The sequence below is a fragment of the Piliocolobus tephrosceles genome, chromosome 15 (genome assembly GCF_002776525.5).
Source record: "Piliocolobus tephrosceles isolate RC106 chromosome 15, ASM277652v3, whole genome shotgun sequence".
NCBI lineage: Eukaryota > Metazoa > Chordata > Mammalia > Primates > Cercopithecidae > Piliocolobus > Piliocolobus tephrosceles.
Window position 1 is genome coordinate 21,413,433 of NC_045448.1, and position 27,788 is coordinate 21,441,220.

The 27,788-nt window shown below is 41.5% G+C and overlaps 2 protein-coding genes across 2 annotated transcripts in view; one reads left to right on the forward strand and one right to left on the reverse strand.

The window, feature by feature from the left end:
- FAM228B (family with sequence similarity 228 member B) overlaps window positions 1–19,132 on the reverse strand; it is a 51,367-nt gene extending 32,235 nt beyond the window's left edge. The window contains 4 exon segments of the mRNA XM_023229984.2: window positions 250–441; window positions 3,185–3,253; window positions 18,112–18,243; window positions 18,657–19,132. Of these exon segments, the coding sequence (XP_023085752.1) occupies window positions 250–441; window positions 3,185–3,253; window positions 18,112–18,210 (360 nt within the window). The 5' untranslated portion in view covers window positions 18,211–18,243; window positions 18,657–19,132.
- On the forward strand, window positions 19,095–27,299 carry PFN4 (profilin family member 4). Its single transcript, XM_023229985.1, has 5 exons — window positions 19,095–19,455; window positions 20,025–20,153; window positions 21,328–21,465; window positions 22,918–23,023; window positions 27,059–27,299. The coding sequence occupies exons 2-5, from the start codon at window positions 20,037–20,039 to the stop codon at window positions 27,085–27,087; spliced, it is 390 nt and encodes a 129-aa protein (XP_023085753.1). The 5' UTR covers window positions 19,095–19,455; window positions 20,025–20,036; the 3' UTR covers window positions 27,088–27,299.
- The last annotated feature ends 489 nt before the right edge of the window (window positions 27,300–27,788 follow it).

Here is a 27,788-nt window from a genome sequence, read left to right on the forward strand (position 1 = left end):
TAATAATAATATTAATAATTACATGGGGAAAACACAGAAAAATGGTTCTAATGTACACAATTAAACCTAATCTTCTTTTTCTGTCCTTTCCAAATGTCCTGGGTTTAAGAATACTTTATGCTATTATATAACAGGGCATAGATTATACATTTGTAGAGGGGACAGGGACAGACTGGATGATTACAAATGAACAAAGATGACATGAGGCTTTAAATCAACTGAAAAAAGCATCAAATGATCTCTTAGTACCTTCTTATTTACATGTTTTAAAAAGCCATCTAATTCCTCTTGCCTCCTCTTCTTAATCTTCTTATGTGAGCAAACTTTTTCTATAATTTTCTTCTGAAGAGGATCTGCCACATGGTCAACCCATCTTTTATATAACATCTCCTTTCTTCTTGCATTTAAGAAGGCATGATGTTGTAAATACTTATTTAGTTCCTAGTAAACAGTGGTAGAAAAGACAAATACATTATCCTAAAGCTTTCTTGTTCTAAAATTTTCCAAAACTTAAACTTCATAAGTTTAAATTACTCCTAAGAATAACCCGCAAAGATATTCATTAATTCAATCATTTCTTTGGCTTTAACTTCTACTATGTGACATACACTCTGCTGCAAATAAGGAAAACACAGGTATTTGGGGCAACATGCGTGCTCTCCCTGGGGAGAAAGACTAAAGAACAAATCAAAAGCAAGGCAAGGTGGTGCCTGCCTATATTTCTAGCTACCTGGGAGGCTGAAGCTAGAGAATCGCTTGAGCCCATGACTTCAAGGCTGCAGTACACTATGATTGGGACACTGCACTCTAGCCTGGGCAACATAGTGAAAACTCATCCCTAAGAAACAAACAAATTCACAAACAGTGGGAGGGGGACTATAACAAGATGTATATTTATATATGATGCATATATATATGGCATACTATAAATAAAATAACTGAAAACAGAGGAGAGAAAAACTATTTCCTAGATTCTTAAAAGATTCCCAGTTTGGTGGGCCTCAGAAATTTAAACAGACCTACCATAAGACCCAACAATTCCCCTCCTAACCAAATGAATGAAAATTCAGGACTCAAACAGATACTTGTATACCAGCGTTCATTCCAGCATTATTCACAATAGCCAAAAGGCGGAAATGATCCAAGTATCCATCAACAGATGAACAGATAAAATGTGGTATATACAAACCACATTTATTTATATGTGTAATATGGAATATTATTCAGCCATAAAAAGGAATGAAGTTCTGATATATGCTACAATTGTGGATGAACTTTGAAAATAGTATGCCAAAGTGAATTAAGTCAGACACAAATGGACAAATAGTATAGGATTCCACATATATAAACTATCTAGAATAGCCAAAATTCATAGAGACAGAGGGTAGATTAGAGGTTACCAAGTGCCTGGGGGAGGGAGAAATGAGGAGTCACTGCTTACTGAATACAAACTTTCAGTTTGGAGTAATGAAAAGATTTTGGAAATACTGGTGATGGCTGTACAACATTATGAATGTAATTAATGACACTGAATGGTACACTTAAAAATGGTTAAAATGGCAAATTTTATATTGTGTATATTTACTTTTATATTGCATACATTAAAAAAAAATGATTAATTTTTTTCCAAAGCCAAGACTCCAAAAGTGGGAGACATTTGGGCTGGGCCTTTAAGAATGAGGATTTAGGCTACGTGCGATAGCTCACGCCAGTAATCCTAGCATTTCGGGAGGCCAAAGCAGGAAGATCACATGAGCCCAGGAATTCAAGATCAGCCTGGGGAAAATAGTCAGACTCTGTCTCTACAAAAAAATTAAAACTTGGCCAGGAGTGGTGGTAATCCCACACCTGTAATCCCAGCACTTTGGGAAGCTAAGGTGGGCAGAATACTTGAAGTCAGGAGTGCGAGGCCAGCCTGGCCAACCTGGTGAAACCACATCTCTCTCTACTAAAAATACAAAAGTTAACTGGGCATGCTGGCGCGTGCCTGTAATCCCAGCTACTTGGGAAGCTGAGGCAGAACTGCTTGAACCCAGGAGGTGGAGGTTGCAGTGAGCCAAGATAGTGCCATTGCACTTCAGCCTGGGCAAAGAAGTGAGACTCCATTTCAAAAAAAAAAAAAAAATTAAAATTTAGCTGGGCTTCGTGGCTCACACTTGTAACCCCAACTACTCGGGAGGCTGAGGCAGGAGAATCACTTGAGCCCAGGAGACCAAGGCTGCAGAGAGCTGTAATTGTGCCATTGTACTCAAGCCTGGGTGACAGAGTGAGACTCTGTCTCATCTAAAAAAAAAAAAAAAAAAAAAAAAAAGAATAGTTATCCAGGAAGAGAAGGGATGGCAGAAAAAGAGGAAGAAAAACATTCTATGAAAAAAGAAAAAAGGAAAAAAAAACCGTCAGTACAACTGATCTTCAGATTTAAAAAAAAAAAAAAAAAGGCAAGAGTAAAGAGGCAGAAGTGTAGCATAACCTAATCCAAGTAGCCTGCAAAGAAGGTGCTTGATTAGGCTACACATTAATTCATTCTCACCAAACCTTCTTATCCAGCTTTCATATAGCAAATAAAGTCTTGTGACTACTAGGATGAGCGTGAACTATAAAATGAAAAAAATAAAATATTAAGAACCCTGAGAGGTCTGCTAGGCCACGTCCCTCCCTAACCTCTGGCCATAGCACACTTCAGCCATTCCCAATGTTAGTTCCTTTTCTTTTTAAAGAACTCTAAAGAAATTTCTTAAAAATAAAAACAGGTTACCCACTCCAGTGTCCCCGGTGTTTACTACACTTCCCATGGATGTTCTTCTTGTCACATTAAGCCCATCCTGGCTCAGTGTAGCCCTGTTCTATGTATATCTGAGTAATAATTACTCAGTGTGTTCTGCTAACAGCTCTTAAGGATTAGCTCATTTGTAATGACTGCTGAAACCCACTAGGACAAAGAAACAAGTGAGTAGAGGGAAATTCCTGTGCCTCTCTGTGAAGGAATTCCCACAAAGTATAGGAAGGGAGGAGGTCCATTAAAGCAATCTCAGACATCCCTTAAGGTTAATTCCAGGTGCAAGGGAGTATTCTTTTAATTCTTTTTTCCATATTTTCTAAATAGTTTTTATATGATATGCTACATATAAAAAGGAAAAACTACATTCAATTTTTAACTGAGATGCATTTTGTAGCCAGTTCTTACCTTAATTACATAATTTTCTCTGTATAATATTGATTGAACAGCTGCCTCAGTATCTTCTTTAGCTAAGACCTGAAAGGACAGAATTAAACTTTGAAAGGAAAATCTTTAAAAACTATTAGTGCTATCTGGAATCATTATATTTAGCATGACAGACATATCCCTGGAAAGTTCTCTATGCAAGCAGTTTGCAGTTTGTCTTCTCCAAATCATATCATCGAGTGCTTTTATTTATTTATATATTTTTTTGGAGACAGAGTCTTGTTCTGTTGCTTAGGCTGCTGGAGTGCAGCAGCACCATCTCGGCTCACTGCAACCTCCAGTGGGTTCAAGTGATTCTCATGCCTCAGCCTCCCAAGTAGCTGGGATTACAGGTGTGCAACACATGCCTGGCTAATTTTTGTTTTTTTAGTAGAGACAGGGTTTTATCATGTTGGCCAGGCTGGTCTCGAACTCCTGGCCTCAAGTGATCTGCCTGCCTCAGCCTCCCAAAGTGCTGGATTACAGGCCTGAGCCACCATGCCCAGCCCATCAAGTGCTTTTGAAACAGTATTTCAACCTGTCTGCTCTTGGCTACAGCAAAATGTAACTCAGCTCACAGATATTTTGAGTCCCAAAATGGTCAAATGTCTTTCCCAGAGTCACATGGTAGATAGAATCCATCTTTTTTCACATCTTATAAAATGCTTCTACTTTTCTGAGTTAAAATAGATTAAATTAGGCCTTTATTTGAGGCTTTCTGACTGTGTAAGACATACTGATCTTCCAGCCTTGATTCTTACAGAACTAGCTAAGAATATGTCAACAGTTTCACCAAAAGCTTAGTGCCACCTAAGGCAAACTCTATACATAGAAGAAATGTCACTAGTGAGCGACAACACAAGGTCTTAGAAAGACTTTCTATTCAATCTCCTGCTCTTCTTTGTGTTCTTCCATAATGAATTCACCCACTAATTTTGTTTTTGAAAATTACTGAAACATAAGCCTATGGATATAATAAATCAAGGAAATGAGTTATATTTTTATTCATTAACTTACAACTGTATATAAAATGTAAAATTATAATTAAACAAGTAATTGGATCTTCTCAGAATGAAAGAAAGCTCTTATTAAAATAAAAGGAAACATTTATTTAATTAATTTTTCCAAGACCACTGACAAATTACCCAAAAGACTGAAACAAATTTCTTAGACAGTACTGACATAAATACAATCGTAATAAATTTATTTATCATTAGCAAATATGGCTATCAAATAAATATTAATAATAAATTTTATTTTTTATGTACTTATTTTGGAGACAGAGTCTTGCTCTGTCACTTAGGCTAGAGTGCAGTGGTCTGATCATAGTTCACTGTACCCTCCAATTCCTGAGCTCAAGCAATGCTTCTGCCTCAGCCTCTCAAAGTGCTAAGATTACAAGCATGAGCCACCACCACGCCCAGCCAAATACTATTTTTATATACAAGTCACATTTTCAGATTTTGAAATAACACAATCTTTAGGGAATAGTGATATTAGTGACAAAATTACGACAGCATTAATTGTTCCATTTTTATAACAAATTTCCACAATTATTAAATACCTGCCAGAAAATGGAAGAGGTTGATTTCTAGCACAGAATTGCCTTTGAGATCCTTGTAATTACATAAAAATAAAACATTCTCAAGTTAACTGTCAGAGGAAGTAGTTGCCTTCAGTCCCACTGCTTTTATTTCCAGAACAGATGAGTAAAATCTCATCTAAGAACTGTCCTTCCCCATTAACATCCAAAGAAGCCAAGGCTCATGGGAGCTAAGCAACAACTAGAAGCATAGAAAACTCAAATGAGTCTATTCTAGTTTGTTTTCTTTGTTATTTTTGCCTCATAGAGTTGCCCTTCCTGGTAAGTCTGTACTCAGATAGAGGGTAGTGAATTAACATTCCAGATAAAAAAATATATATAAAAAACAACAAACTGAAGACACTGGAGAGTTACCAAAAAGCAGGGAGTTACTGAATGCTATTCAGCACTAGGAAAAAACAAAAACAAACAAACAAACAAAAAAACAGTACTAGATGAATTTCCAGTTTTTTATTAACTGGCCTGAGGAAGGGCCTTAGTCTGAGCTAAAGGAGGTGGCTAAAACTCAGGTAGAAACACGCGGCCTAACTGGTTCAGAAATTAGAAGACAGAGTTTGGGGTATTCATGGGAGCTGGAAGGTGAAAGGAAAAATACTGGAAAGGAGGGAGCCAAAAAAGGGATGCCACAAATTCTGCAAATGAACTCTGACCAAATATCTGGCAAACTCTTAAACTGTACATGAATAAGGCAGACTCCATGTAGCCCAGCTAAAGATTAAAAAAGACTAAACAGTGACTTCATCTGCTGCCAACTTCAGGAAAGACAAGTTTGGAGTTTGAGTTCAGCCAAGATAACTGCTTCCTAAAACAAAAACTCAATATTCTTCAGAGGAATATAACAGAATCCTGACCCTCCACAATGTATCATTCATAATGTTCAAAATGTAATCTAGAATTACTAGATACATATAGAAACAGAGAAATGTGACCCATACTTAAGAAAAAGGCAATCAATGGAGACCAACTCTGAAATGACCCAAATGTTGGAGTTAGACAACAAGGATTTTCGGGGCAGGGCTGAGATAGCTGACTAGAAGCAGTGTCATCAGAGGCTCCCATCGAAAAGAACCATAACAGCATGTGAATCCTGTACCAGCAACCAAAGTACCCAGGTTCTGTCATCAGAACTGACTAAGTGGCTGGCATGACCCACAGAGAGGAAGGAAGAACAGTGTGGTGTGGCGGCCACCTGAGAACCACACAGGGCAGAGGAGCCCCCACCCCCCAGCCAAGGGAGGCAGTGAGTGAGCGCGCTACTCAGCCTGGGAAAACATGCTTTTTCCATGGGACTGTGCAACCCACGGATCAGCAGATCCCATTCGTGAGCCCACGCCACCAGGGCCTAGGATCCCAACTGCGGAGCCGTGCAGGTTCTCAACAGCTTCTAAGCTAGAATCTGCTTAAGCTTGCTGAGTTCCTGTGGGGAGGGACGACCAGCACCACAGCTGAGGCTGCCTGCTGTCTAAGCCATTTGAGCTCCTTGTGGGAGGGGTGACAGCCAACACTGGGACTGACAGCCACCTAACACACTAAGCTCCCAGGGTCAGGGAAGAGAGCCATCTTTATAGCTCCAGGCCCCACTTTTCCCCTGCTGCAGCCAGGGAGGCTAGACAGCTTGGTCCCAAGAGGTATCCCCCACCAGCCCAACACACCAGCTGTGGCAGACGGTGGACACAGTGCCTCTTCAGGCCTGACCTTGACCCATCCCTCCTCACTGGGTAGTGCCTACCTGCAGGAACTCCAACAACTCCAGCCAGGGGCTCAGGGACAGAATGCTGATCTCCCTGGGCCTGAGCCCCTAGGGGTAGGGTGGCCGCAGCCTCCACAGACCAGCAGACTTAGTTTTTGCTCCTGCTAGTTCTGAGGAATCCAGGCAGCCCAGATAAGTGGGTTTCCTCGCAGTGAAGCACACCCCCTTCACCAAGGGACAGTCAAAGTGCTTCATTAAACAAGTCCTGCTCCCTGCGCCAGCCAACTGGGTAAGACCCTCCAACAGGGGTTGTCAGACACCCTATACAGGAGCATTCCTACTGGCATCAGGTTGGTACCCTCCAGGATAGGGATCCCAGAAGAAGGAGAAGGCACCTATCTTTGCTGTTCTCCAGCCTCCTCAAGTGACATCTCCAGGTGCAGGAGTGAACCAGATTAATAGGGCCTGAAGTGAACCCCCAGCAAACTGCAGCATCCCCACAGAAGAGAGACCTGACCATTGCAAGAAAAACAGAAAGCAACAATAATAGCATCAACACAAAAAAAAGTTCCCAGAAAAACCCATCCAAGGGTCAGCAGCCTCAAAGATCAATACTAGACAAACTCATGAAGATGACAAAGAATCAATCAAAAAATGCTGCAAACCCAAAAGGCCAGAGTGCCTCTTCTCCAAATGATTGCAACGCCTCTCCAGCAAAGGCACAGAACTGGACAGAGGATGAAATGGACAAATAGACAGAAGTAGGCTTCAGAAGGTGGGTAATAACAAACTCCGCTGAGCTGAAGAAGCATGTTCTAACCCAATGCAAAGAAGCTAAGAACCTTGGTCAAAGGTTACAGGAGCTGCTAACTAGAATAACCAGTTTAGAGAGGAACATAAATCACCTAGTGAAGCTGAAAAACACAGCAAGAGAACTTCGTGAAGCATACACAAGTTATCAATAGTCAAATAGACCAAGTGGAAGGAAGAATATCAGAGTCTGAAGACCATCTTGTTGATATAAGGCATGCAGACAAGATAAGATAAAAAAGGAATGCAAGGGGACAAACAAAACCTCCAAGAAATATGGGACTATGTAAAAAGACCAAACCTAAGATTGACTGGAGTACCTGAAACAGGCGGGGAGAATGGAACCAAGTTGGAAAACACACTTCAGGATATTATCCAGGAGAACTTCCCCAATCTAGTAACACAGGCCAACATTCAAATTCAAGAAATACAGAGAACATCACTAAGATACTCCATGAGAAGATCAACCCCAAGACACATAATTATCAGATTCTCCAAGGTTGAAATGTAGGAAAAAATGTTAAGGGCAGCCAGAGAGAAAGGCCAGGTCACCTACAAAGGGAAGCCCATTAGACTAACAGCGGACCTCTCAGCAGAAACCCTACAATCCAGGAAACAGTGGGGCCAATATTCAACATTCTTAAAGGAAAGAATTTTCAACCCAGAAATTCATATCTAGCCAAACTAAGCTTCATAAGTGAAGGAGAAATAAAATCCTTTCCAGACAACCAAATGCTGAGTGATTTCATCACCACCAGGCATGCCTTGCAAGAGCTCCTGAAGGAAGCACTAAATACGGAAAGGAAAAAACCACTAGCAACCACTGCAAAAACACACCAAAATAGAAAGACCAATGACACTATGAAGAAACTGCATCAACTAATGTGCAAAATAACCAGATAGCATCATGATGACAGGATCAAATTCACATATAATATTAACCTTAAATGTAAATGGGCTAAATGACCCAATTAAAAGACACAGACTAGCAAATTGGATAGAGTCAAGACCCATCCATGTGCTCTATTCAGGAGACCCATCTCACATGAAAAGACACACATAGGCTCAAAATAAAGGAAAGTAGGAAAATTTACCAAGCAAATGGAAAGCAAAAAAAAAGCAAAGGTTGCAATCCTAGTCTCTGATAAAGCAGACTTTAAATGAACAAAGACCAAAAAAGACAAAAAGGGCATTACATAATGGTAAAGGGATTAATTCAACAAGAAAAGCTAATTATCCTAAATATATATGCACCCAATACAGGAGCACTCAAATTGATAAAACAAGTTCTTAGAGACTTACAAAGAGACTGAAACTCCCAAACAATAATAGTGGGAGACTTTACACTGCAAATATTTGATTGACAGATCAAATATTTACAAACTGTAAAATATTTACAAACACCCCACTGTAAATATTTGACAGATCAATGAGACAGAAAATTAACAAGGATATTCAGAACTTGAACTCAGCTCTGGATCAAGCGGACCTAACAGACATCTACAGAACTCTCCACCCCAAATCAACATAATATACACTCTTCCCAGTGCCACATGGTACTTATTCTAAAATCAATCACATGCTTGGAAGTAAAACACACCTTAGCAAATGCAAAAGAATTCAAATCATAACAAACAGTCTCTCAGACCACAGTGCAATCAAATTAGAACTCAGGATTAAGAAACTCACTCAAGGCCAGGTGGAGTGGCTCATGCCTGTAATTCCAGCACTTTGGGAGCGTGAGGCAGGTGGATCACGAGGTCAGGAGTTCAAGACCAGCATGGCCAAGATGGTGAAAACCTGTCTCTACTAAAAATACAAAAATTAGCCGGGCACAGTGGTGCATGCCTGTAATCCCAGCTACTTGGGAGGCTGGGGCAGGAGAATTGCTTGAACCTAGGGGCAGAGGTTGCAGTGAGCAGAGATTGTGCCACTGCCCTCTAGCCCGGGCAAAAAAGTGAGACTCTTATCTCAAAAAATAAAAAGAAAGAAAAGATAAAGAAAAAAGAAACTCACTCAAACCACACAACTACATGGAAATTGAACATGCTCCTGACTGACAATGACTCCTGGGTAAATAATGAAATTAAGGCAGAAATAAAGAAGTTCTTTGACATCAATGAAAACAAAAAGACAGTGTACCACAATCTCTGGGACACAGCTAAAGCAGTGATAAGAGGGAAATTTATAGCACTAATTGCCCACATAAGCAAGCTAGAAAGATCTCAAATCGACACCCTAACATCACAATTAAAAGAGCTAGAGAAGCAAAAGCAAACAAATTCAAAAGCTAGCAGAAGACAAGAAATAACTAAGAGCAGAATGAAGGAGATATAGACATGAAAAAAACCCTTCAAAAAAATCCATGAATCCAGGAGCTGGTTTTTTGAAAAAAATTAATAAAATAAATAGACCGCTAGCTAGACTAATGAAGTAGAAAACAGAGAAGAATCAAACAGATACAATAAAAAATTATAAAAGGGATATTTTCATCACCGACCCCACAGAAATACAAATCACCATCAGAGAATACCATAAACACCTCCATGCAAATAAACTAGAAAATCTAAAAGAAATGGACAAATTCCTGGACATACACACCTCCCAAGACTAAACGAGAAAGAAGTCGAATCCCTGAATAGACTAATAACAAGTTCTGAAATTGAGGCAGTAATTAATAGCCTACCAAAAAAAAAAGAAAAGAAAGAAAAAAAAAAAAAAAAACAAGCCCAGGACCAGAGGGATTCATAGCTGAATTGAATTCTTCTAGAAATACAAAGAAGAGCTCATACCATTCCTTCTGAAACTATTTCAGACAACTGAAAAGGAGGGACTCCTCCCTAACTCATTTTAAGAGGCCACCATCATCCTGATACCAAAATCTGGCAGAGACACAACAAAAAAAGGAAACTTCAGGCCAATATTCCTGTTGAACTACAATGCGAAATTGTCAATAAAATACTGGCAAACCAAATCCAGCAGCACATCAAAAAGCTTATCCACCACGATCAAGTCGGCTTCATCCCTGCAGTGCAAGGCTGGTTCAACACATGCAAATCAATAAACATAATCCATCACATAAACAGAACCAATGATAAAAACCACATGATCATCTCAATAGATGCAGAAAAGGCTTTCAATAAAATTCAACATCCCTTCATGTTAAAAACTTTCAATAAACTAGGTATTGATGGAACATATCTCAAAATAATAAGAGCTATTTATGACAAACTCACAGCCAGTATCATACTGAATAGGCAAAAGCTGGAAGCATTCCCTTTGAAAACCAGCACAAGACAAGGATGCCCTCTCTCACAATTCCTATTCAACATATTACTGGAAGTTCTGGCCAGGGCAATCAGGCAAGAGAAAGAAATAAAGGGTATTCAAATAGGAAGAGAGGAAGTCAAATTGTCTCTGTTTGCAGATGACATGATTCTATATTTAGAAAACCCCATCATCTCAGGCCAAAGACTCCTGAAGCTGATAAGCAACTTCAGCAAAGCCTCCAAATATGAATTTGAGTGCAAAAATCACAAGCATTCCTATACACCAACCAAGCAGAAAGCCAAATCATTAATAAACTCCCATTCACAATTGCTACAAAGAAAATAAAATACTTAACAAGGGAATACAGCTAACAAGGGATGTGAAGGACCTCTTTCAAGAGAACTACAACCACTGCTCAAGGAAATAAGAGAGGGCAGAAACAAATGGAAAAACATTCCATGCTCATGGATAGGAAGAATCAATATCATGAAAATGGCCATACTACCCAAAGTAATTTATAGATTCAATGCTATTCCCATCAATCTACCATTGACATTCTTCACAGAATTAGAGAAAACTACTTTAAATTTTACATGAAACCAAAAAAGAGCCCATATAGCCCAGACAATCCTAAGCAAAAAGAACAAAGCTGAGGGCATCACACTACCTAACTTTAAACTATACTATAAGGCTATAATAACCAAAACAGCATGGTACTGGTACCAAAACAGACATATTGACCAATGGAACAGAATGGAGACCTCAGAAATAACACCACACATCTACAACCATCTGATCTTTGACAAACCAGACAAAAACAAGCAATGGGGAAAGGATTCCCCTTTAATAAAGAATTCCTTTAATAAAAGGATTCCCTATTTAATAAATGGTGCTGGGAAAACTAGCTAGCCATATGCAGAAAACTGAAACTGGACCCTTTCCTTACAGTGTAAACAAACATTAACTCAAGATGGATTAAAGACTTAAATGTAAAACCCAAAACCATAAAAACCCTAGAAGAAAACCTAGGCAATAACATTCAGGGCATGGGCAAAGATTTCATGACAAAAATGCCAAAAGCAATTGCAACAAAAGCCAAAATTGACAAATGGGATCTAATTAAACTAAAGAGCTTCTATACAGCAAAAAAAAACTATCACTGGAGTGAACAGGAAACCCACAGAATGGGAGAAAATGTTTGCAATCTACCCATCTGAAAAAGGTCTAATATCCAGAATCTACAAAAAACAAACAAGTTTACAAGAAAAAAAAATCAAAAAGTGGGCAAAGGATATGAACAGATGCTTCTCAAAAGAAGACATTTACATGGCCAACAAACACATGAAAAAAAGCTCAACATCACTGATCATTAGAGAAATACAAATGAAAACCATAATGAGATACCATCTCATGCCAGTCAGAATGGCAATTATTAAAGTCACAAAACAATAAACGCTGGCAAGGCTGTGGAGAAACAGGAGCACTTTTACACTGTTGGTGGGAATGTAAATTAGTTCAACCATTGTGAAAGATAGTGTGGCGATTCCTCAAGGATATTAGAACCAAAAATACCATTTGACCCAGCAATCCCATTTCTGGGTATGTACCTAAAGGAATATAAATCATTCTACTATAAAGACACCTGCACATGTATGTTTACTGCAGCACTATTTACAATAGCAAAGGTATGTAACCAACACAAACACCCATCAATGACAGACTGGTTAAAGAAAATGTACAGATACACCATGGAATACTATGCAGCCATAAAAGGGAATGAGACCATGTCCTTTGCAGGGACATAGATGAAGCTGGAAGCCATCATACTCAGCAAACTAACACAGGAACCAGAAAACCAAACACTGCATGTTCTCACTCATAAGTGAGAGTTGAACAATGAGAACATATGAACCCAGGGAAGGGAACAACACACATTAGGGCCAGTTGGGGGCTGGGGAGCGAGGGGAGAGAGAGCATTAGGACAAAGAGCTAATGCACGCAGGACTGAAAACCTAGATGATGGGTTGATCGGTGCAGCAAACCACCACGGCACATGCAACAAACCTGCATATCCTGCACTTGTATTCCAGAACTTAAAGTAAAATAAGAAAAAAAAAAGAAAATTATATTGACATGAAAATCTGAAAAAAAAGAAGACAAGGATTTCAGGACAGTTATGATAGCTATGCTTAAAAATACGCTCATAATTAATGAATAGAAAATCTTAGCAGAGAATAGAAATGATAAAAAAACCAAGTGGAAAATACAATTCTTAAATTTGAGAAATAAACAAACCTCAATGGGTTAATAGTAGATCAGAGATGACATAAAAATAGTGAACTTGAGGACAGATCATTAGAAATTACCCAACCTGAAAAAAAGGAAGAAATATTAGACAATAATGAACAGTCATAGTAACCTATCAGATAATATCAAAAGATTCAACAAATGGATAATTAGAGTTGTAGAAATGAGGAGTAAAAGAATACAGCAGAAAACAACTGTTTGAAAAAATAATGTCTGGATGAGAACTTTCACTTTTGGACAAGACAGAGTAACAGGAAACAGACTTACTCTCCCACCTGAAACAACTTAAAAAAAAAAGATAAAATAGATGAAACAACAGTTTCCAAGATATCGAACATCAGGCAAAGAAGAACATGGCCCCTGAGAAATATAAAACAAACAGCCCAGCTGTCTGCCTGAATTGAGGAGTAGGGATGGGAGTCTGGAGAGGCCAGAGGAGTTGGAGTTCATAGGTTAAAGTACTAGAGGGAGGAGAGCTACAAGAATGGAGCTCTGGAGATCTGCAAAGAGTCAAGTCCGCAGAGGTCGCCTTGAGTCTTCAGCTGATGGTAAACACTATATGCCTGTGAGAAAAACACCCAAAGGAACAATGGGCAAAGAAACACCTGCAAGAATTAAGGAATCAATCCCTAGAGGTCACACAGTCCCAGGAGTATTCGTTCCCTTTAGCATCAGCCAGAGGAAAAAAAAATCCCACAGTTTGAAGTGCATAGAGTAGAGTATTTGGAGAGGTTTTGTATCAGTACTGAAACAAAATTGGCCCTACGATAGATACTGCTGTGGTCCTGTCTAGCAAAACTTCGGAGGCAAGACCTGAAAGAATCCTGCTGTGTCCAAGTAACTTAACTGAATCTGAGGGGAAAAATGAAGAATATTTATGGGAAATTCGTGCACTTGTACTTAAAAAAAAAAAAAGAGTATTTATGGCAAACCAAAAATATCTAGCAGTCAACATGGTTAAAATTCACAGTCTTGCATTCAATCAAAAATCACCAGGCATACAAAGAAATAGGAAAATTTAACCAATAATCACCAGGTATACAAAGAAATAGGAAAATTTAACCAATAATAATAAGGAAAATTAACCAAAACTGTCCCCAAAATCACAAAGACACTATAATTATTAAACCAGGACATTAAAATCGTTATTATTCCTGTAGTTCATAAGTTAAGGAAGCTAGAGGAAGAGTAGACATGTTGAGACAGAAGAAAATGTTTGAAAAAGAACTAAGGGCCAGGCATGATGGCTCACACCTGTAATCCCAGTGCTTTGGGAGGCCAAGGTAGGAGGATCACTTGGGGCTAGGAGTTCAAGACCAGACTGGGCTATATAGCGAGATCCTGTCTCAACAACAACAACAGCAACAAACAAACAAAAGACAGCAACAAAAGGATCCAGATAAAACTTCTATGGATGAAAATTATAATACTTGAGATGAAAAATATGCTAGGTAGGTTTATTAGCAGATTAGACATTACAGAAAGTTAGTGAACTTAAAAGCATAGCAACAGAAGCTTTCCAAAATGAAATGCACGGGGGAAAAACTGAAGAAAATAACCAGAATATAAGTGAGCTACAGGACTTCAAGCAGGTTATGGTACATACAGTTGTATTTCCCAAAAGATGGAGGGAATAGAAAAAATATTTTAAGAAATAGGCCAGGCACGGTGGCTCACGCCTGTAACTCCATCACTTTGGGAGGCCAAGGCAGGTGGATCACTTGAGGTCAGGAGTTCAAGACCAGCCTGGCCAACATGGTGAAACCTCATCTCTTCTAAAAATACAAAAATTAGCCAGGCATGGTGGTGCACATCTGTAATCCTAGCTACTCGGAGGCTTAGGCACAAGAATCGCTTGAACCCAGGAGGCGGAGGTTGGAGTGAGCTGAGATCATGCCACTGCACTCCAACCTGGATGACAGAGTAAGACTCGCTTGAAAAAAAAAAAAAAGAAAGAAAGAATGGCTGAAAAATGTCCAGATTTATCAGAAACTATAAACCCATAGATACAAGAAGTTCAACAAACTCTGAGCAGTGGAGAAACTGTAACTTTCATACATTGCTATGAAAATTTAAAACGGTATCACTGCTGTGGGAAACAGTACAGCAGTTCCTCAAAAAGTTAAACATAGTTACCATATGACCCAACAATTCCACTCCTAGGTTACATACCCAAGAGAACTGCAATCATATGTTACCTAAACAGTTATACACAAATGTCCATAGCAGCATTATTCATAACAGCAAAAAACAGAAACAATCCAAATGTCCATTCACTGAGGAAGGGATAAACAAAATGTGATACTCAGACAATGGAATATTATTTGGCCATCAAAAGGAATAAAGTACTGCTTATGCTATGACATGGAGAAACTTTGAAAACATTATACTAAGTGAAAGCAGTCACAAAGGACCACATGATTCCATTTGTAAACAAATGCATGATTCTATTTGTATAAAATGTCCAGAGTAGACAAATCTGTTTAGACAGGAAGTAGATCAGTGTTGCCAGCAGCCAGAGAGGGAGGGGAATGGGGAGTGACTGCTAAAAGGTGTGAGGTTTCTTTTTGGGGGTGATTAAATGTTCTGGAATTAGATAGTGGTGACAGTTGCACATACTGGGGAATATACTAAAAAACACTGAAAATAAAAATTCTGAATTTTTAAAAAATAAAAAACACTGAATTGTACACTTTACTGAATCTTGGCCAGGCACATGGCTTACGCCTGTATTCCCAGCACTTGGGGAGGCCGAGGCAGGCAGATCACCAAGTCAGGAGATAGAGACCATCCTGGCTAACACAGTGAAACCCCCTCTCTACCTTTTTTTTTGTAAAAATACAAAAACAAAAATTAGCTGGGCTTGGTGGTGGGCTCCTGTCATCCCAGCTACTTGGGAGGCTGAGGCGGGAGAATGGTGTGAACCCGGGAAGCGGAGCTTGCAGTGAGCTGAGATCACACTACTGCACTCCAGTCTAGGCAACAGAGCAAGCCTCCATCTCAAAAAAAAAAAAGAGTAGTGAATCTTATGGCATATAAACTGTATCTCAATAAGAAGAGTCCAACAATAAGAATACAAACCACCCAACCTAAAATTGCCAATTTTAAAGTGGGCGAAAGATTTGAACAAACACTTCGCCTAAAAAGAGGACAGATAAATGGCAAGTAAGACTTGAAAAGATGCTCATCATTAGTCATTAAGGAAATGCAAATTAAAACCACAATGAGATGTCACTATACATCTTTTTAAAATGTCTTGAGTTTAAAAGGCCATACAGTAAATAAGTAAATAAAACTATTGCAAATGTTGGCTAGATTATGAAACAACTGGAACTCTCACACACTACTAGTGGTTACGCAAAATAATTCAATGACTTTGGAAACTAGTTTGGCAGCTTCATAAAAAGTTACAATTCATTTACCATATGACCCAGTCATTCCACAACTAAATATCTACCCAAGAGAAATGAAAGCATATGTCCATCAAAGACACACACATGAATGTTCATAACAGCTTTATTTGTAATAGCCCCAAACTGGAAACAACCCAAATGTCCATAAACAGGATGAACAAATTGGGATATATCCATAAAAGGGAATAGCATTCAACCAAAAAAGGAATGAAATATTGATACATACAACATGGGTGAGGGGCAAAATAATTATGATGAGTGAAAGAAACCAAACAAAAGGAAAAGAAATATATACTGGAAGATTCCATTTGTATACAATTTTTTAAACACAAACTAAACTACAGTGACAGAAAGCAAAGCAGGCTGGGCACGGTGGCTCACACCTATAATCTCAGCACTTTGGGAGGCCGCAGAAGGCAGATCACTTGAGGTCAGGAGTTTGAGACCAGCCTGGCTAACATGGTGAAACCCCATCTCTACTAAAAATCCAAAAAAATCAGCCAGGTGTGGTGGCACAGGCCTGTAATCCTAGCTACTCGGGAGACTGAGGTAGGAGGATCATTTGAACCTGGGAGGTGGAGGTTGCACTGAGCCGAGATCACGCCAGTGTATTCCTGGCTGAGTGACAGAGCAAAAGAAAGAAAAGAAAAGGAAAGAGAGAAAAAGAATGAAAGAGAGAAAGAGAAAGAGGAAAAGAAAGAAAAGCAGTGGTGGGGAGATGTGAGAGAGGGAGGAATTACAACAGAATAGTCGGGAAGCTTTGGGAGTACTGAATATGTTCACCATTTTGATTTGTGGTGATGTTTTCGTGTGTACACATGTCAAAACTTACCAAGTTTGTATACTTTATTTGAGACAGGGTCTTATTCTGTCACCCAGGGGGGGATGCAGTGGCGCAATCACAGCTGACTGCAGCCTCAAACTCCTGGGGTCAAGCGCTCCTCCTGCCTCAGCCTCTCAAGCAGCTGGGACTATAAGTGTATGCTACCACACCTGGCTATTATTGTTTGTTCGTTTGTGGAGACAGGGTCTCAGTATATTGCTTTGCCTGGTCCAGGGCTCCTGGGCTCAAGCGATCCTCCCACCCCAGCCTCTCAATGTGCTGGGATTACAGGCATGAGCCACAGTACCAGACAGCACACTTTAAATATATGCAGTTTACTGTATATCAATTATATCTTACTAAAGCTGTTTAGAAAAAAGAAACTACAATCTAAAAACAATATAACTCGCTGGTCGCAAGGGCTCACAGCTATAATCCCAGCATTTTAGAACACCAAGGTAGGTGGATTGCTTGAGCTCAGGAGTTGGAGATCAGTCTAGGCAACACAGTGAGATCCCATCTCTACAGGAAATATAAAAATTAGCCAGACATGGTGGCGTGCGACTATAGTTCCAGCTACTAGGAAGTGGAAGGATGGCTTGATTCCAGGAGGCGGGGATTGCAGTGAGTCATGATCGTGCCACTGCACCCCAGCTTAGGCAACATAGCAAGACCCTACCTCAAATATAAATAAATACATACATACATACATCATATCAAAATTTGGGTGATGCAGTTAAGGCAGTACCTCAAGAGAAACTTACAGCTATGCTACATTTAAAAAGGTATATAATCAATGACCTATGATTCCACCTTACGATATTAGGAAAAAAACAGCAAAGTGAATATACAAAGTTAGTAAAGTGAAGGGAATAATAAACAGAATGAAATAAAAACAAACAATAGAAAAAACAATATCTTTAGCACAAGCCACTTCCCACTGCAACGACCCAAGTAAAAAAATCTCCAAATCCCACACTATTTGTTATATACCTCCATAAAACATAGGGGCTTGGGCTCCAACCATTCTTTTGAGCTCTTGAGCTTGGGAAGTGCGCCAGTTACCAGATCATCACTGTCTACATTTTTCATTGTGGTCACAAATAAATAGTGCCCCTAGAAAAACTAAAAATCATCTTATTTAGTATTGAAAATGTCACAGTCATCTGATTTTCTCTTGTTTAATACCACCTGTGTCCTTGCACACACGCAAAATGGATTTTGAACATGAACCATCCAGTTTCCCTAACAAAAGGCCTTCACTACAGACTCCAGATGACGGCTTCAGAGCCAGCCTCCTTTGTAAGCAGGCAACATGCTCTTTGAAAGAAACCCCCGTCCCTTGGAATGAATTCCCACGTCCCCCTCCAAGGTGGCCCATTTCAGCCAGTGTGGCAGCTTCAGCCTGGCCTCTTGGAGTCCCATTTGCAGCACTTTTCTGACTTTGGTGGCCTCGAGTGGGGAGAACTGCAACTTTCCGGCCACAGAAACACAGGCTGAGCTACTTAGAGAAGGCAGGGAGGGGCTTTTGGTCATACTGTACAAGTCTTCGAGCTCTGCGCGGCCTGAAGTCCTCCTCGAGGCCCGGGTGCGACGGAGATGTCGTCAGCGTCCGCACCCGCTCTCGCCCACCGCGCCCACTCCCGGCCCTTCCTCCCACCCCCTAGGCTGGCCGCCTGCGGCCTCCACGCCAGACCCCGGGCTGGGGGCCTCCCGCGCAGGCGCGTTGTGCGCGGGGACCGCCCGGCCTGGCAGGGAGATCGCCGGCCGCAACAGGCACCTCTCTGCCCTCCCAAGGCCAGCAGGCCCGCGGCCGCCCTGCTCCACACTCCGGCCCGGCCCGACGGCTCCGGGGTCGTCCGGCTGCGGCTGGAAGGGAGCCCGCCCGCGTGTGCGGAACGCGCGAATGTTGGCGCCCACTGTCCCCCGGACGCAGCGCCGCGCAGACCCTTCGCCCCCTCCGCCGCGGATTCTACAGCGAGTCCGCGCGGGCGGCGCCAGGGCGGCGGAGGACGGATTCAGGCCCAAAGGGGATTGGGCGGCGGCTCTAGCTGGCGGGTCTTGGTTTGCGGAAGGGGCTGGAGTCCCTGCTTCTGGGTGACCGGCGCTAGGCCCGGCCAATCCCGCCGCCGCCACCCACCCGCAACCGTGTCGGTTGACGGGCGGGTCCTTGGTCGCCATTCCCTTGCGGAGCACCAGAGAGCGGGGTGGCGTCCGCTCCCTCAAGTCCTCGGTGCTGGGGAATTCACCGCTCACCACACCCTGCCCCGCCTAAGGTCCTGCTCGGGGACCAAACCACTGGAAGGCAGTGGCGGGAAAGGGGCGCCTGTGCCGGAGGTCCTGATGAGGGGGGTCCAAGGCTTGGGGACTTGTGTGGGAAATGTGGGTTTAAGTGCCTTCAAGGTGTTTTTAGTCCGTTGGGATGTTGATCAGCGTTCATAGTGGGCGCTGATGCGGGTCACCGGGAGGGGAATGTGTGGGTTTATGCCCACGCATATCTCTTTTAGTCGTGTTTAACTTAGCGGAGTAGCTCTCCATCCTGGGTTTTGTTTTTTGTTTGTTTTTATTTTTTATTTTACAGGGTTTTTCTCAGTGTACAATGTTTGTTTTTAAATCCCAGATGATGCTGATGTAAACCATTGACATAGCCAGAAAATCATGAGGCTGTGATTTTCCAAACTCAGCTTCGTAACATACTCAGTGTGAGCTGTGATTTTTCTCTGATTCTGTTTTCCTCTTTGGGTATTGGTGGGCCCTGAATGATGGACCACCGTTTTCACTCTGTATCTTTTCAAAGTACACTTGCTGATCTTAGAACTGTCTGAAGTGTCCTAAGGACATTTGTATTCACATGCGTTTTAAAAGCTAGCCAGAGTCAATGGCTTCAATTGCACTTTCCCTTTCAGAGTTGAGGGAACATGAGCCATTTGCAGACCTTATTGTTAGACACCCTCTTGGGAACCAAGCACGTGGACAGTGCAGCCCTCATCAAAATCCAGGAGCGGAGCCTGTGTGTAGCATCACCAGGTTTTAATGTAAGAAAAAACAAGTTTGGACATAAGACTTGGTTTACTTGTTATTTCTATTCTTCCAAACATGAAGCAGACATGACTTTTTTTTTTTTTTTTTTTTTTTGAGACGGAATGTCACTCTTATTGCTTAGTCTGGAATGCAGTGGCGTGATCTCAGCTCACTGCAACCTCCACCTCTCAAGCGATTCTTGTGCCTCAGCCTCCCGAGTAGCTGGAGTGCTACTCCAGCTGGAGTGCACTCCTCCCGAGTAGTGGAGTGCACCACTAGGCCCGACTAATTTTTGTATTTTTAGTAGAGATGGTGTTTTACCATGTTAGTCAGGCTAGTCTCGAACTCCTGACCTCAGGTGATCCACCTGCCTTGGCCTCCTAAAGTGCTGGGATTACAGGCGTGAGCCACCGTACCGAGCCCGGACATGACTTTTAAATGAACTTTTTCTGTAAGGAGCTACATACATATTTTAGGTTTCTAGGCTTAGTCTTTTTACTGTTGATATAAAGGAATATCTGAAGCTGGGTAATTTATAAAGAAAAGAGGTTTATTTGGCTCACAGGTCTACTGCCTGGAAGATTGGTCATCTGTGAAAGCCTCAGTCTGCTTCCACTCATGGCAGAGGTGAAGGGGAGCCAGCATGTGCAGAGATCACAGTGGGGGAGAGGAAGCAAGAGAGAGCAAGTGGAGAGGTGCCAGGCTGTTTCTAACAGCCAGCTCTCCTGGAACAAATACAGTGAAAACTCACTGACAGCTTCCCCCACCTCGCAGGGAAGGCATCAGTCTATTCATGAGTGATCTGCCCCCATGATCCAAATACCTCCCATTAGGCCCCACCCAAAATGTTGGGGATCAGATTTCAACATGAGATTCAAACTACAGCACAGGGCCATAGAGCCTCTGTCACAACCACTCAACTCTGCAATTGTAAAGGAAAAACAGCCATACATAAAAGAATGAATGTGACTGTGTTCCCATAAAATTTTATATTTATGGATACTGAAGTTCAAATTTCATATAATTTGTGTCACGAAGTGTTATTCTTTTGATTTTTTTTTCCCAACCGTTTAAAAACATGAAAACCATTCTTAGCTTGCAGGCCATAAAAAACAGACAGTGGGCTAAATTTGGCTGGCCACCAGCCACAGTTGGCTGACTCCTGTTCTAACTATGTAACCTCTCCAGGTAATGCCCAGTGATGTCCGAACACTGGTGAATGGATTTGCCAAGAACCCTTTGCAAACCCGAAGAGAAGGATTGTATTTCAAGGAAAAGGATTACAGATGTGTCCGGGCAGATGAATATTCTCTTTATGCCAAAAATGTGAGTGCTCAAGATTTGAAGAGAGCTGAGTAAAAGAAAAGAATTTGCCTCCAAGTTTCCTTGCCCTGCCTGAGCCTCTCTGTAAAACAGATTAAATCCATTAATGTCTTGAGCCACTGTCTTGAGATAGCAGTCTAGTGCCAGGAAGACATATGTGAAAGAAAGTCCTATCAAGAGCCTGGTTTTGAGAAGTGTTCATTCCGGAATCTATTAACTGAGCCTTGCCTGAACTCTTTCCAATACAGCCCAGCCTTCATACTCTGCATCCTCCTTTAAAAAAAAAGATAATCATTTCTGCGCTTAAAACATCTCTCAGTGGCCAGGCACGGTGGCTCACGTCTGTAATCCCAGCACTTTGGGAGGCTGAGGTGGTTGGATCGCCTGAGGTCAGGAGTTCAAGACCAGCCTAGCTAACATGGTGAAACCCTGTTTCTACTAAAAATAAAATTAGCCAGGTATGGTGGTGCACACTTGTAATCCCAGCTACTTAGGAGGCCGAGGCAGGAGAACTGCTTGAACCCAGAAGGTAGAGGTTACAGTGAGACAAGATCATGCCATTGCACTCCAGCTTGGGCAACAAGAGTGAAACTCCATCTCAAAAAAAAAAAAAAAAAAAAAAAAATTCAGCTCTATGTTGCTTATAAGGAATGAAGGAGATGAAAATCATTCATTGGATGCCCTATATTATGGGTTAGGCATGCTGCTTCATCCACATTATAAACTAAATAATCTATAATCTCATTTTACAGATGAGGACACTGAGGCTTAACAAGGTTAAATAACCCTTACTCATGCAGCAGAAAATGGAGGCACTAGAAATTCAAGCCCAGGGCTGTCCAATTCCAAAATGTACGACCTTTCCATTACATCAGTTTTGTTTTTTGTTTGTTTGTTTTTGTTTTTGTTTTTTGAGATGAGTTTCACTTTTGTTGCCCAGGGTGGAGTGCAATAGCATGGTCTCGGCTCACCGCAACCTCCATCTCCTGGGTTCAAGAGATTCTCCTGCCTCAGCTTCCCGAGTAGCTGGGATGACAGGCGCCTACCACCACGCCTGGCTAATTTTTGTATTTTTAGTAGAGATGGGGTTTCACCGTGTTGGCCAGGCTGGTCTCAAACTTCTGACCTCAGGTGATCTTCCCGCCTTGGCCCTCCAAAGTGCTGGGATTACAGGCAGGAGCCACCGCACCCGGCCTATATCAGTTGTTCTAATTGGGATGGAGTATATGATAATCAATTGCAGAACTTTTTCAAAATCCATCTACCATTATAACAGTCTGCAACTTTTTGAGGAAAGGCAACAAAATTGGTGGAAAAGAGTGGACAGTCCAAAAGCAGACATATAAATATATGGAACACGGAAATCAGGAAATGGTGAAAAACGTAGCTGGAGCATGACCACTGGTCCTGTTATTAGAACCAAGAGCAGAATATTCTCTTTTATTCTTTATCCAGGAGAACACTGGTGTGGTTGTCGTGAAGACCCATCTGTATCTTCTGGTGGCAACTTACACTGAGGGCATGTATCCTAGTGTCTGTGTGGAAGCCACAGAGAGCCTGGGTAAGTTAGCCTCCTAGTTCCTGTCTACATTCCTGTATTAGTTAGGTCTTCCGACTACAAGTAACAGAGATCCAACTCAAACCAGCTAGGGCAGAAAGGAGGAATTTATTGGAAGGATGCTGAGGTTATTTACATAGCCACTGGAAGGACAGGGTGCAGCTGAGCCATGGGGAAGGTAGATTCAAGGACTGGAACACTGCTAGGATTCTGTCTTGACTTCTAAATGAGTCAGCTTTGTTCTGTCTCATAGCAAACCATTTCCTTTCCTGGCTGATATCATGGCTAAGCCTCCCATAATACCCCTTAATTTCTCTTAGGACCCTGATTTGGCAAGTTTCAGGTCATATGGTTTACCCCTGTATTGGTCAGCTATGTAGGTGGGGCAGGATAGGGAAGGAGGGAGGGATACAGCAGGGTAAAAAGACAGAGATGTGGCTGCTGGGAGTCGACCCTATGTAAAGAGACATTTTACAGGAAAAGGAATTAACTGTGAGTCAGGCAGCCACTTTGTTGGTGTATAGTGTATTCCCCCTCTGTGTCTATACATTTTTGAATAAAGATCTCATAGAGAACTAGCTTGGGTATTATAGTGGTGAGAGTTGAGCTTAATAAATGGTAAATTGTGTTTGTATTTAGATATTTTTAATCTAAATTTAAATTTTAAAAAGTTTACTGGAGTTGTGTAAACACTCCTTTGAAATAGAAGCCTCTAGTAACAAAAGCAGCCATTCATTCATTCTTTCAACAAATATTCAGAGGTGTTTACCATGTGCCCTGCACTATCCTAGATAAATTAGGGAAGCAGAGCTGGTTAAGATATAGCCTCTGCCTTCCATGCCTCTGTACATGCTGTCCTATCTGCCTAAAATATTTTCCAGTTTCCTTCCTGTCCCTCACATCTATTCGGCAAATTCCTAATCATCGTTAAAGACCCAAGTCAGATCTTGGGCTTCTATCCACTTGTGTGTGTATTTTATGCATACCTTAATGATTATCCCCATTACAGTTCTTTGTTTTTCTAGATTGTGAACCTCTGGAAGGCAAGAATCTTGTCTTAATCATTCTCCTTCTCCATTACCTAACATGGTATCTAATGTTGGGTAGGCAATTAGTACATGTTTGATGAACAAATAAATGAATTACTTTGGCCTAGCAGAGTCAGGGAAGGCTCCAGAGAGCTGAATCTTAAAGGGCCAGTTGAGAAATTAAGTACCATTACAGAAACTATATACCTACATGCAGACATGCCTCATTTTATCGGATTTTGCACTACTGGACCCTTCAGATATGCCTCATTTTATCACATTTTGCATTATTGGACCTTTCCTGAACAGATGTCAGGATTTGAAGGAGGCTCCATTTCAGAATTGTAGGGCAGGAGCAGACAGCAGAACAGAGACAGAGAGAGCCAGGTTAATTATCTAATTAAAATAACCAAAATATCAGATTAGAAAGATGGGCAATTTGGCTCTCAGGAAGCCAGGCTCTTAACCTGTCAGCTAGGGCTCAGGGCTGATTCCCCAGAAGAGACCAGAGAAATTGCCTGACTACTGTAATGTAGATTATGTGGCTGGCACTAAAGGTTAGTATTCTTGCTTACGGCCACAAAAACTCCACAGACTCCAAAGCATGTGCCCTGGTTAGAAGTGCACTGCTGGCATCATGCTGTTAATATCCCATTGCTCTGGGAAGGGACAGCTATCTTGGAAATGGCTGAATGATCAGGAGGGATGGACAAGGCTGATATCCACTCAGGAGCCAGTTGTCTTAAGACTATCTTTTATTTCCTTCACTCCTTTTTTTAAAAAATTATACTTTTCTCTGTCTAAAAAAATTATACGTGATCACTGTAGAAAATTTGGGAAGTAAAGAATTACAGGCCAAATGGGGTGGCTCACACCTATAATCTCAGCACTTTGGGAGGCCAAGGCAGGCAGATCACTTGAGGTCAGGAGTTCAAGACCAGCCTGGCCAACATGGCAAAACCCTGTCTTTACTAAAAATACAAAAATTAGCCAGGTGTGGTGGTGGGCACCTGTAATTCCAGGCGCTCAGGAGGCTGAGGCAGGAGAATCACCTGAACCCAGGAGGTGGACGTTGCAGTGAGCCAAAATAGCACCATTGCACTCTAGCCTGGACGTCACAGTGAGACCATGTCTCAAAAAAAAAAGAATTATGACCATTTAAAAATTGTATTATGAAGGATTCTAGGAGCATGACTATTAACTAAAGAAAACCTTTAAACAATAATTAGGAAAAGGATGCTATGGGACTTCTGTCACACAAATTAATCAGGTTTGTGCAGTGGCTCACTCCTATAATCCCACCACATTGGGAGGCCAAGGTGGTGGACCACTTGAGGACAGGAGTTTGAGACCAGCCTGGAAAATGGTGAAACCCCATTTCTACCAAAAATACATAAATTAGACCGGGTGTGGTGGTGGGTGCCTGTAATCCCAGCTACTCGGGATGCTTAAACAGGAGAATCGCTTGAACTGAGAGGCAGAAGTTGCGGTGAGCCGAGATCACGCCACTGCACTCCAGCCTGGGTGACAGAGCGAGACTGTGTCTCAAAAAAAAAAAAAGGCAGGATTGTTTTTAAAATAAATATATTAGAGAGTCACATTTATAACAATGGTAAAATGTTAGCATCTTTAATTCTAGGTCCTAAGTTGTTTTTTGTTTATTTTGTGTTTCTTTTTCTTTTTCTTTTGAGACACAGTTTCACTCTATCGCCCAGGCTAGAGTGCAGTGGTGTGACCTCGGCTCACTGCAACTTCTGCCTCGCAGGTTCAAGCGATTCTTCTGCCTCAGCCTCCCGAGTAGCTGGGACTACAGGCGCCTGCCACCACGCCGGCTTATTTTTGTATTTTTAGTAGAGATGGGATTTCACTATGTTGGCCAGGCTGGTCTCAAACTCCTGACTTCAAGCGATCTGCCTGCCTCAGCCTCCCAAAGTGCTGGGCTTATAGGCATGAGCCACTGCACCCAGCCAGGTCCTCAGTTTAAAAAAAGAATCTTAAGCATGTATTGTGACTTACTCTGCAAGACTCTGTCTCAAAAATAATAAAGTGCTACCTGGCATGGTGGAGTGCACCTGTAGCCCCCGCTACTCAAGAGGCTGAGGCAGGAGGATTGATTGAGCCCAGGAGTTTGAGTCCAGTGTGGGCAACATAGTGAGACCCCATCATTAAAAAGTAAGTACATCAAGTACTGTAATCAGGTTTTGTTTTGTTTTGTTTTGTTTTGTTTTTGAGACAGAGTCTCGCTCTGTCACTCAGACTGGAGTGCAGTGGTGGGATTTCGGCTCAATGCAACCTCTGCCTCCCGGGTTCAAACAATTCTCCTGCCTCAGCCTCCCAAGTAGCTGGGACTACAGGTACGTGCCACCATGCCCAGCTAATTTTTTGTATTTTTAGTAGAGATGGGGTTTCTAGGACTGCAGGTGTGTGCCACCATGCCCGGCTAATTTTTTGTATTTTTAGTAGAGACGGGGTTTCACCATGTTAGCCAAGATGGTCTTGATCTCCTGACCTCGTGATCTGCCCACCTCGGCCTCCCAAAGTGCTGGGATTACAGATGTGAGCCACTACAGCTGGCTGTAATCAGTTTTAAGTCTAGGTCATAGAATACATATAGCAGAGGAGGGCAGCAGTTTCTTTTATTCTCATGAGCTCTCTCTCATCCTATTCCCTTTGCCCAGTCATATGCATTATTCATCCTTTTTTTTTTTTTTTTTGCATGGGAACCCAATTCATACTCCAGTACAGCTCAAATACCTCTACTATGGCACTTACTACCATGAAATAGAATTGATGTTTGTATGTGCCTATATCCCCTACTAGACAATGAACTCCATGAGGGCAGGAACTGTGTTTCAACTATCCAGTCACCCTTATATCTCCAGTACCTAGCACAGTGCCTAGCACATGGCAGTCACCTGGTTATGTTTGTGGAATAATAAATGGATGAATGAATCATTTGTAGTGATAATTTGCAGCTCATAAATAATAACCATGCTGTGTTTGCTTTCAGGAGACTACCTAAGAAAAAAAGGAAGTTAAGTCATCAGAGGCCCATGAAAGACACTTTTATTGTTTTAGAAGAAAATTGGAGAGCCTAAAGAAAAAATATTTTATGGTTGAAAAAACACTAGATAGAAGCCACTAAAAAAGAAGAATGAATTAAGGGAGTGATTTTTATTACTTCAAGAGATCCTCTTCTTTCATTGAAATTACTTGATCAACTTTTTTTTTTTTAAATAAGTATTGGTCATTGGCATGGAATGTGAGAGCACTGATCATTTCACAGAGTGTATCTATGGGGAGTCTCCTTTCCACGAGGCTCTTATACTCCTACACACCTTGCTAAGTATGCCAAGAATGCAAGGCTCTCACCACTCTTTATCCAGGACATTTCTCATGGTTAGGTTGCAGCAAGCAACCTTGAAACATGAAAGGATGTCTCCCATCGGGACGAAGAGCAAGCTTGCTTACTGTTTGCTATAAAAGCAGTGGAGTCCCTGAGCTCAGTGTTCCCCTCCTGTAATACAACTCCCTGCATGTGTGACATCTATCTGGCTCACATCACCCCTGTGAGACTTGGGAGAAGGGATTGCAAAGGCCATTCAGCAATGGACCACTAGTCAAGGTATTCAATGGACATTTCACGCTCCCATTTGCAGGTATCTGCTATCATTTTGAACATTGGAAAGGCCTTCTCAAAAATCAACTCAAAAAGATTTCTGACTTTAACCCTAACTCTC

Bases quoted from the DNA above. Each gene is read 5' to 3' on its own strand.
- PFN4 (XM_023229985.1), top strand. From the start codon at position 20,037: ATGAGCCATTTGCAGACCTTATTGTTAGACACCCTCTTGGGAACCAAG. The intron at 20,154-21,327 runs GTAAGAAAAAAC...TAACCTCTCCAG, and splicing joins TAGCATCACCAGGTTTTAAT to GTAATGCCCAGTGATGTCCG. The intron at 23,024-27,058 runs GTAAGTTAGCCT...GTTTGCTTTCAG, and splicing joins GGAAGCCACAGAGAGCCTGG to GAGACTACCTAAGAAAAAAA.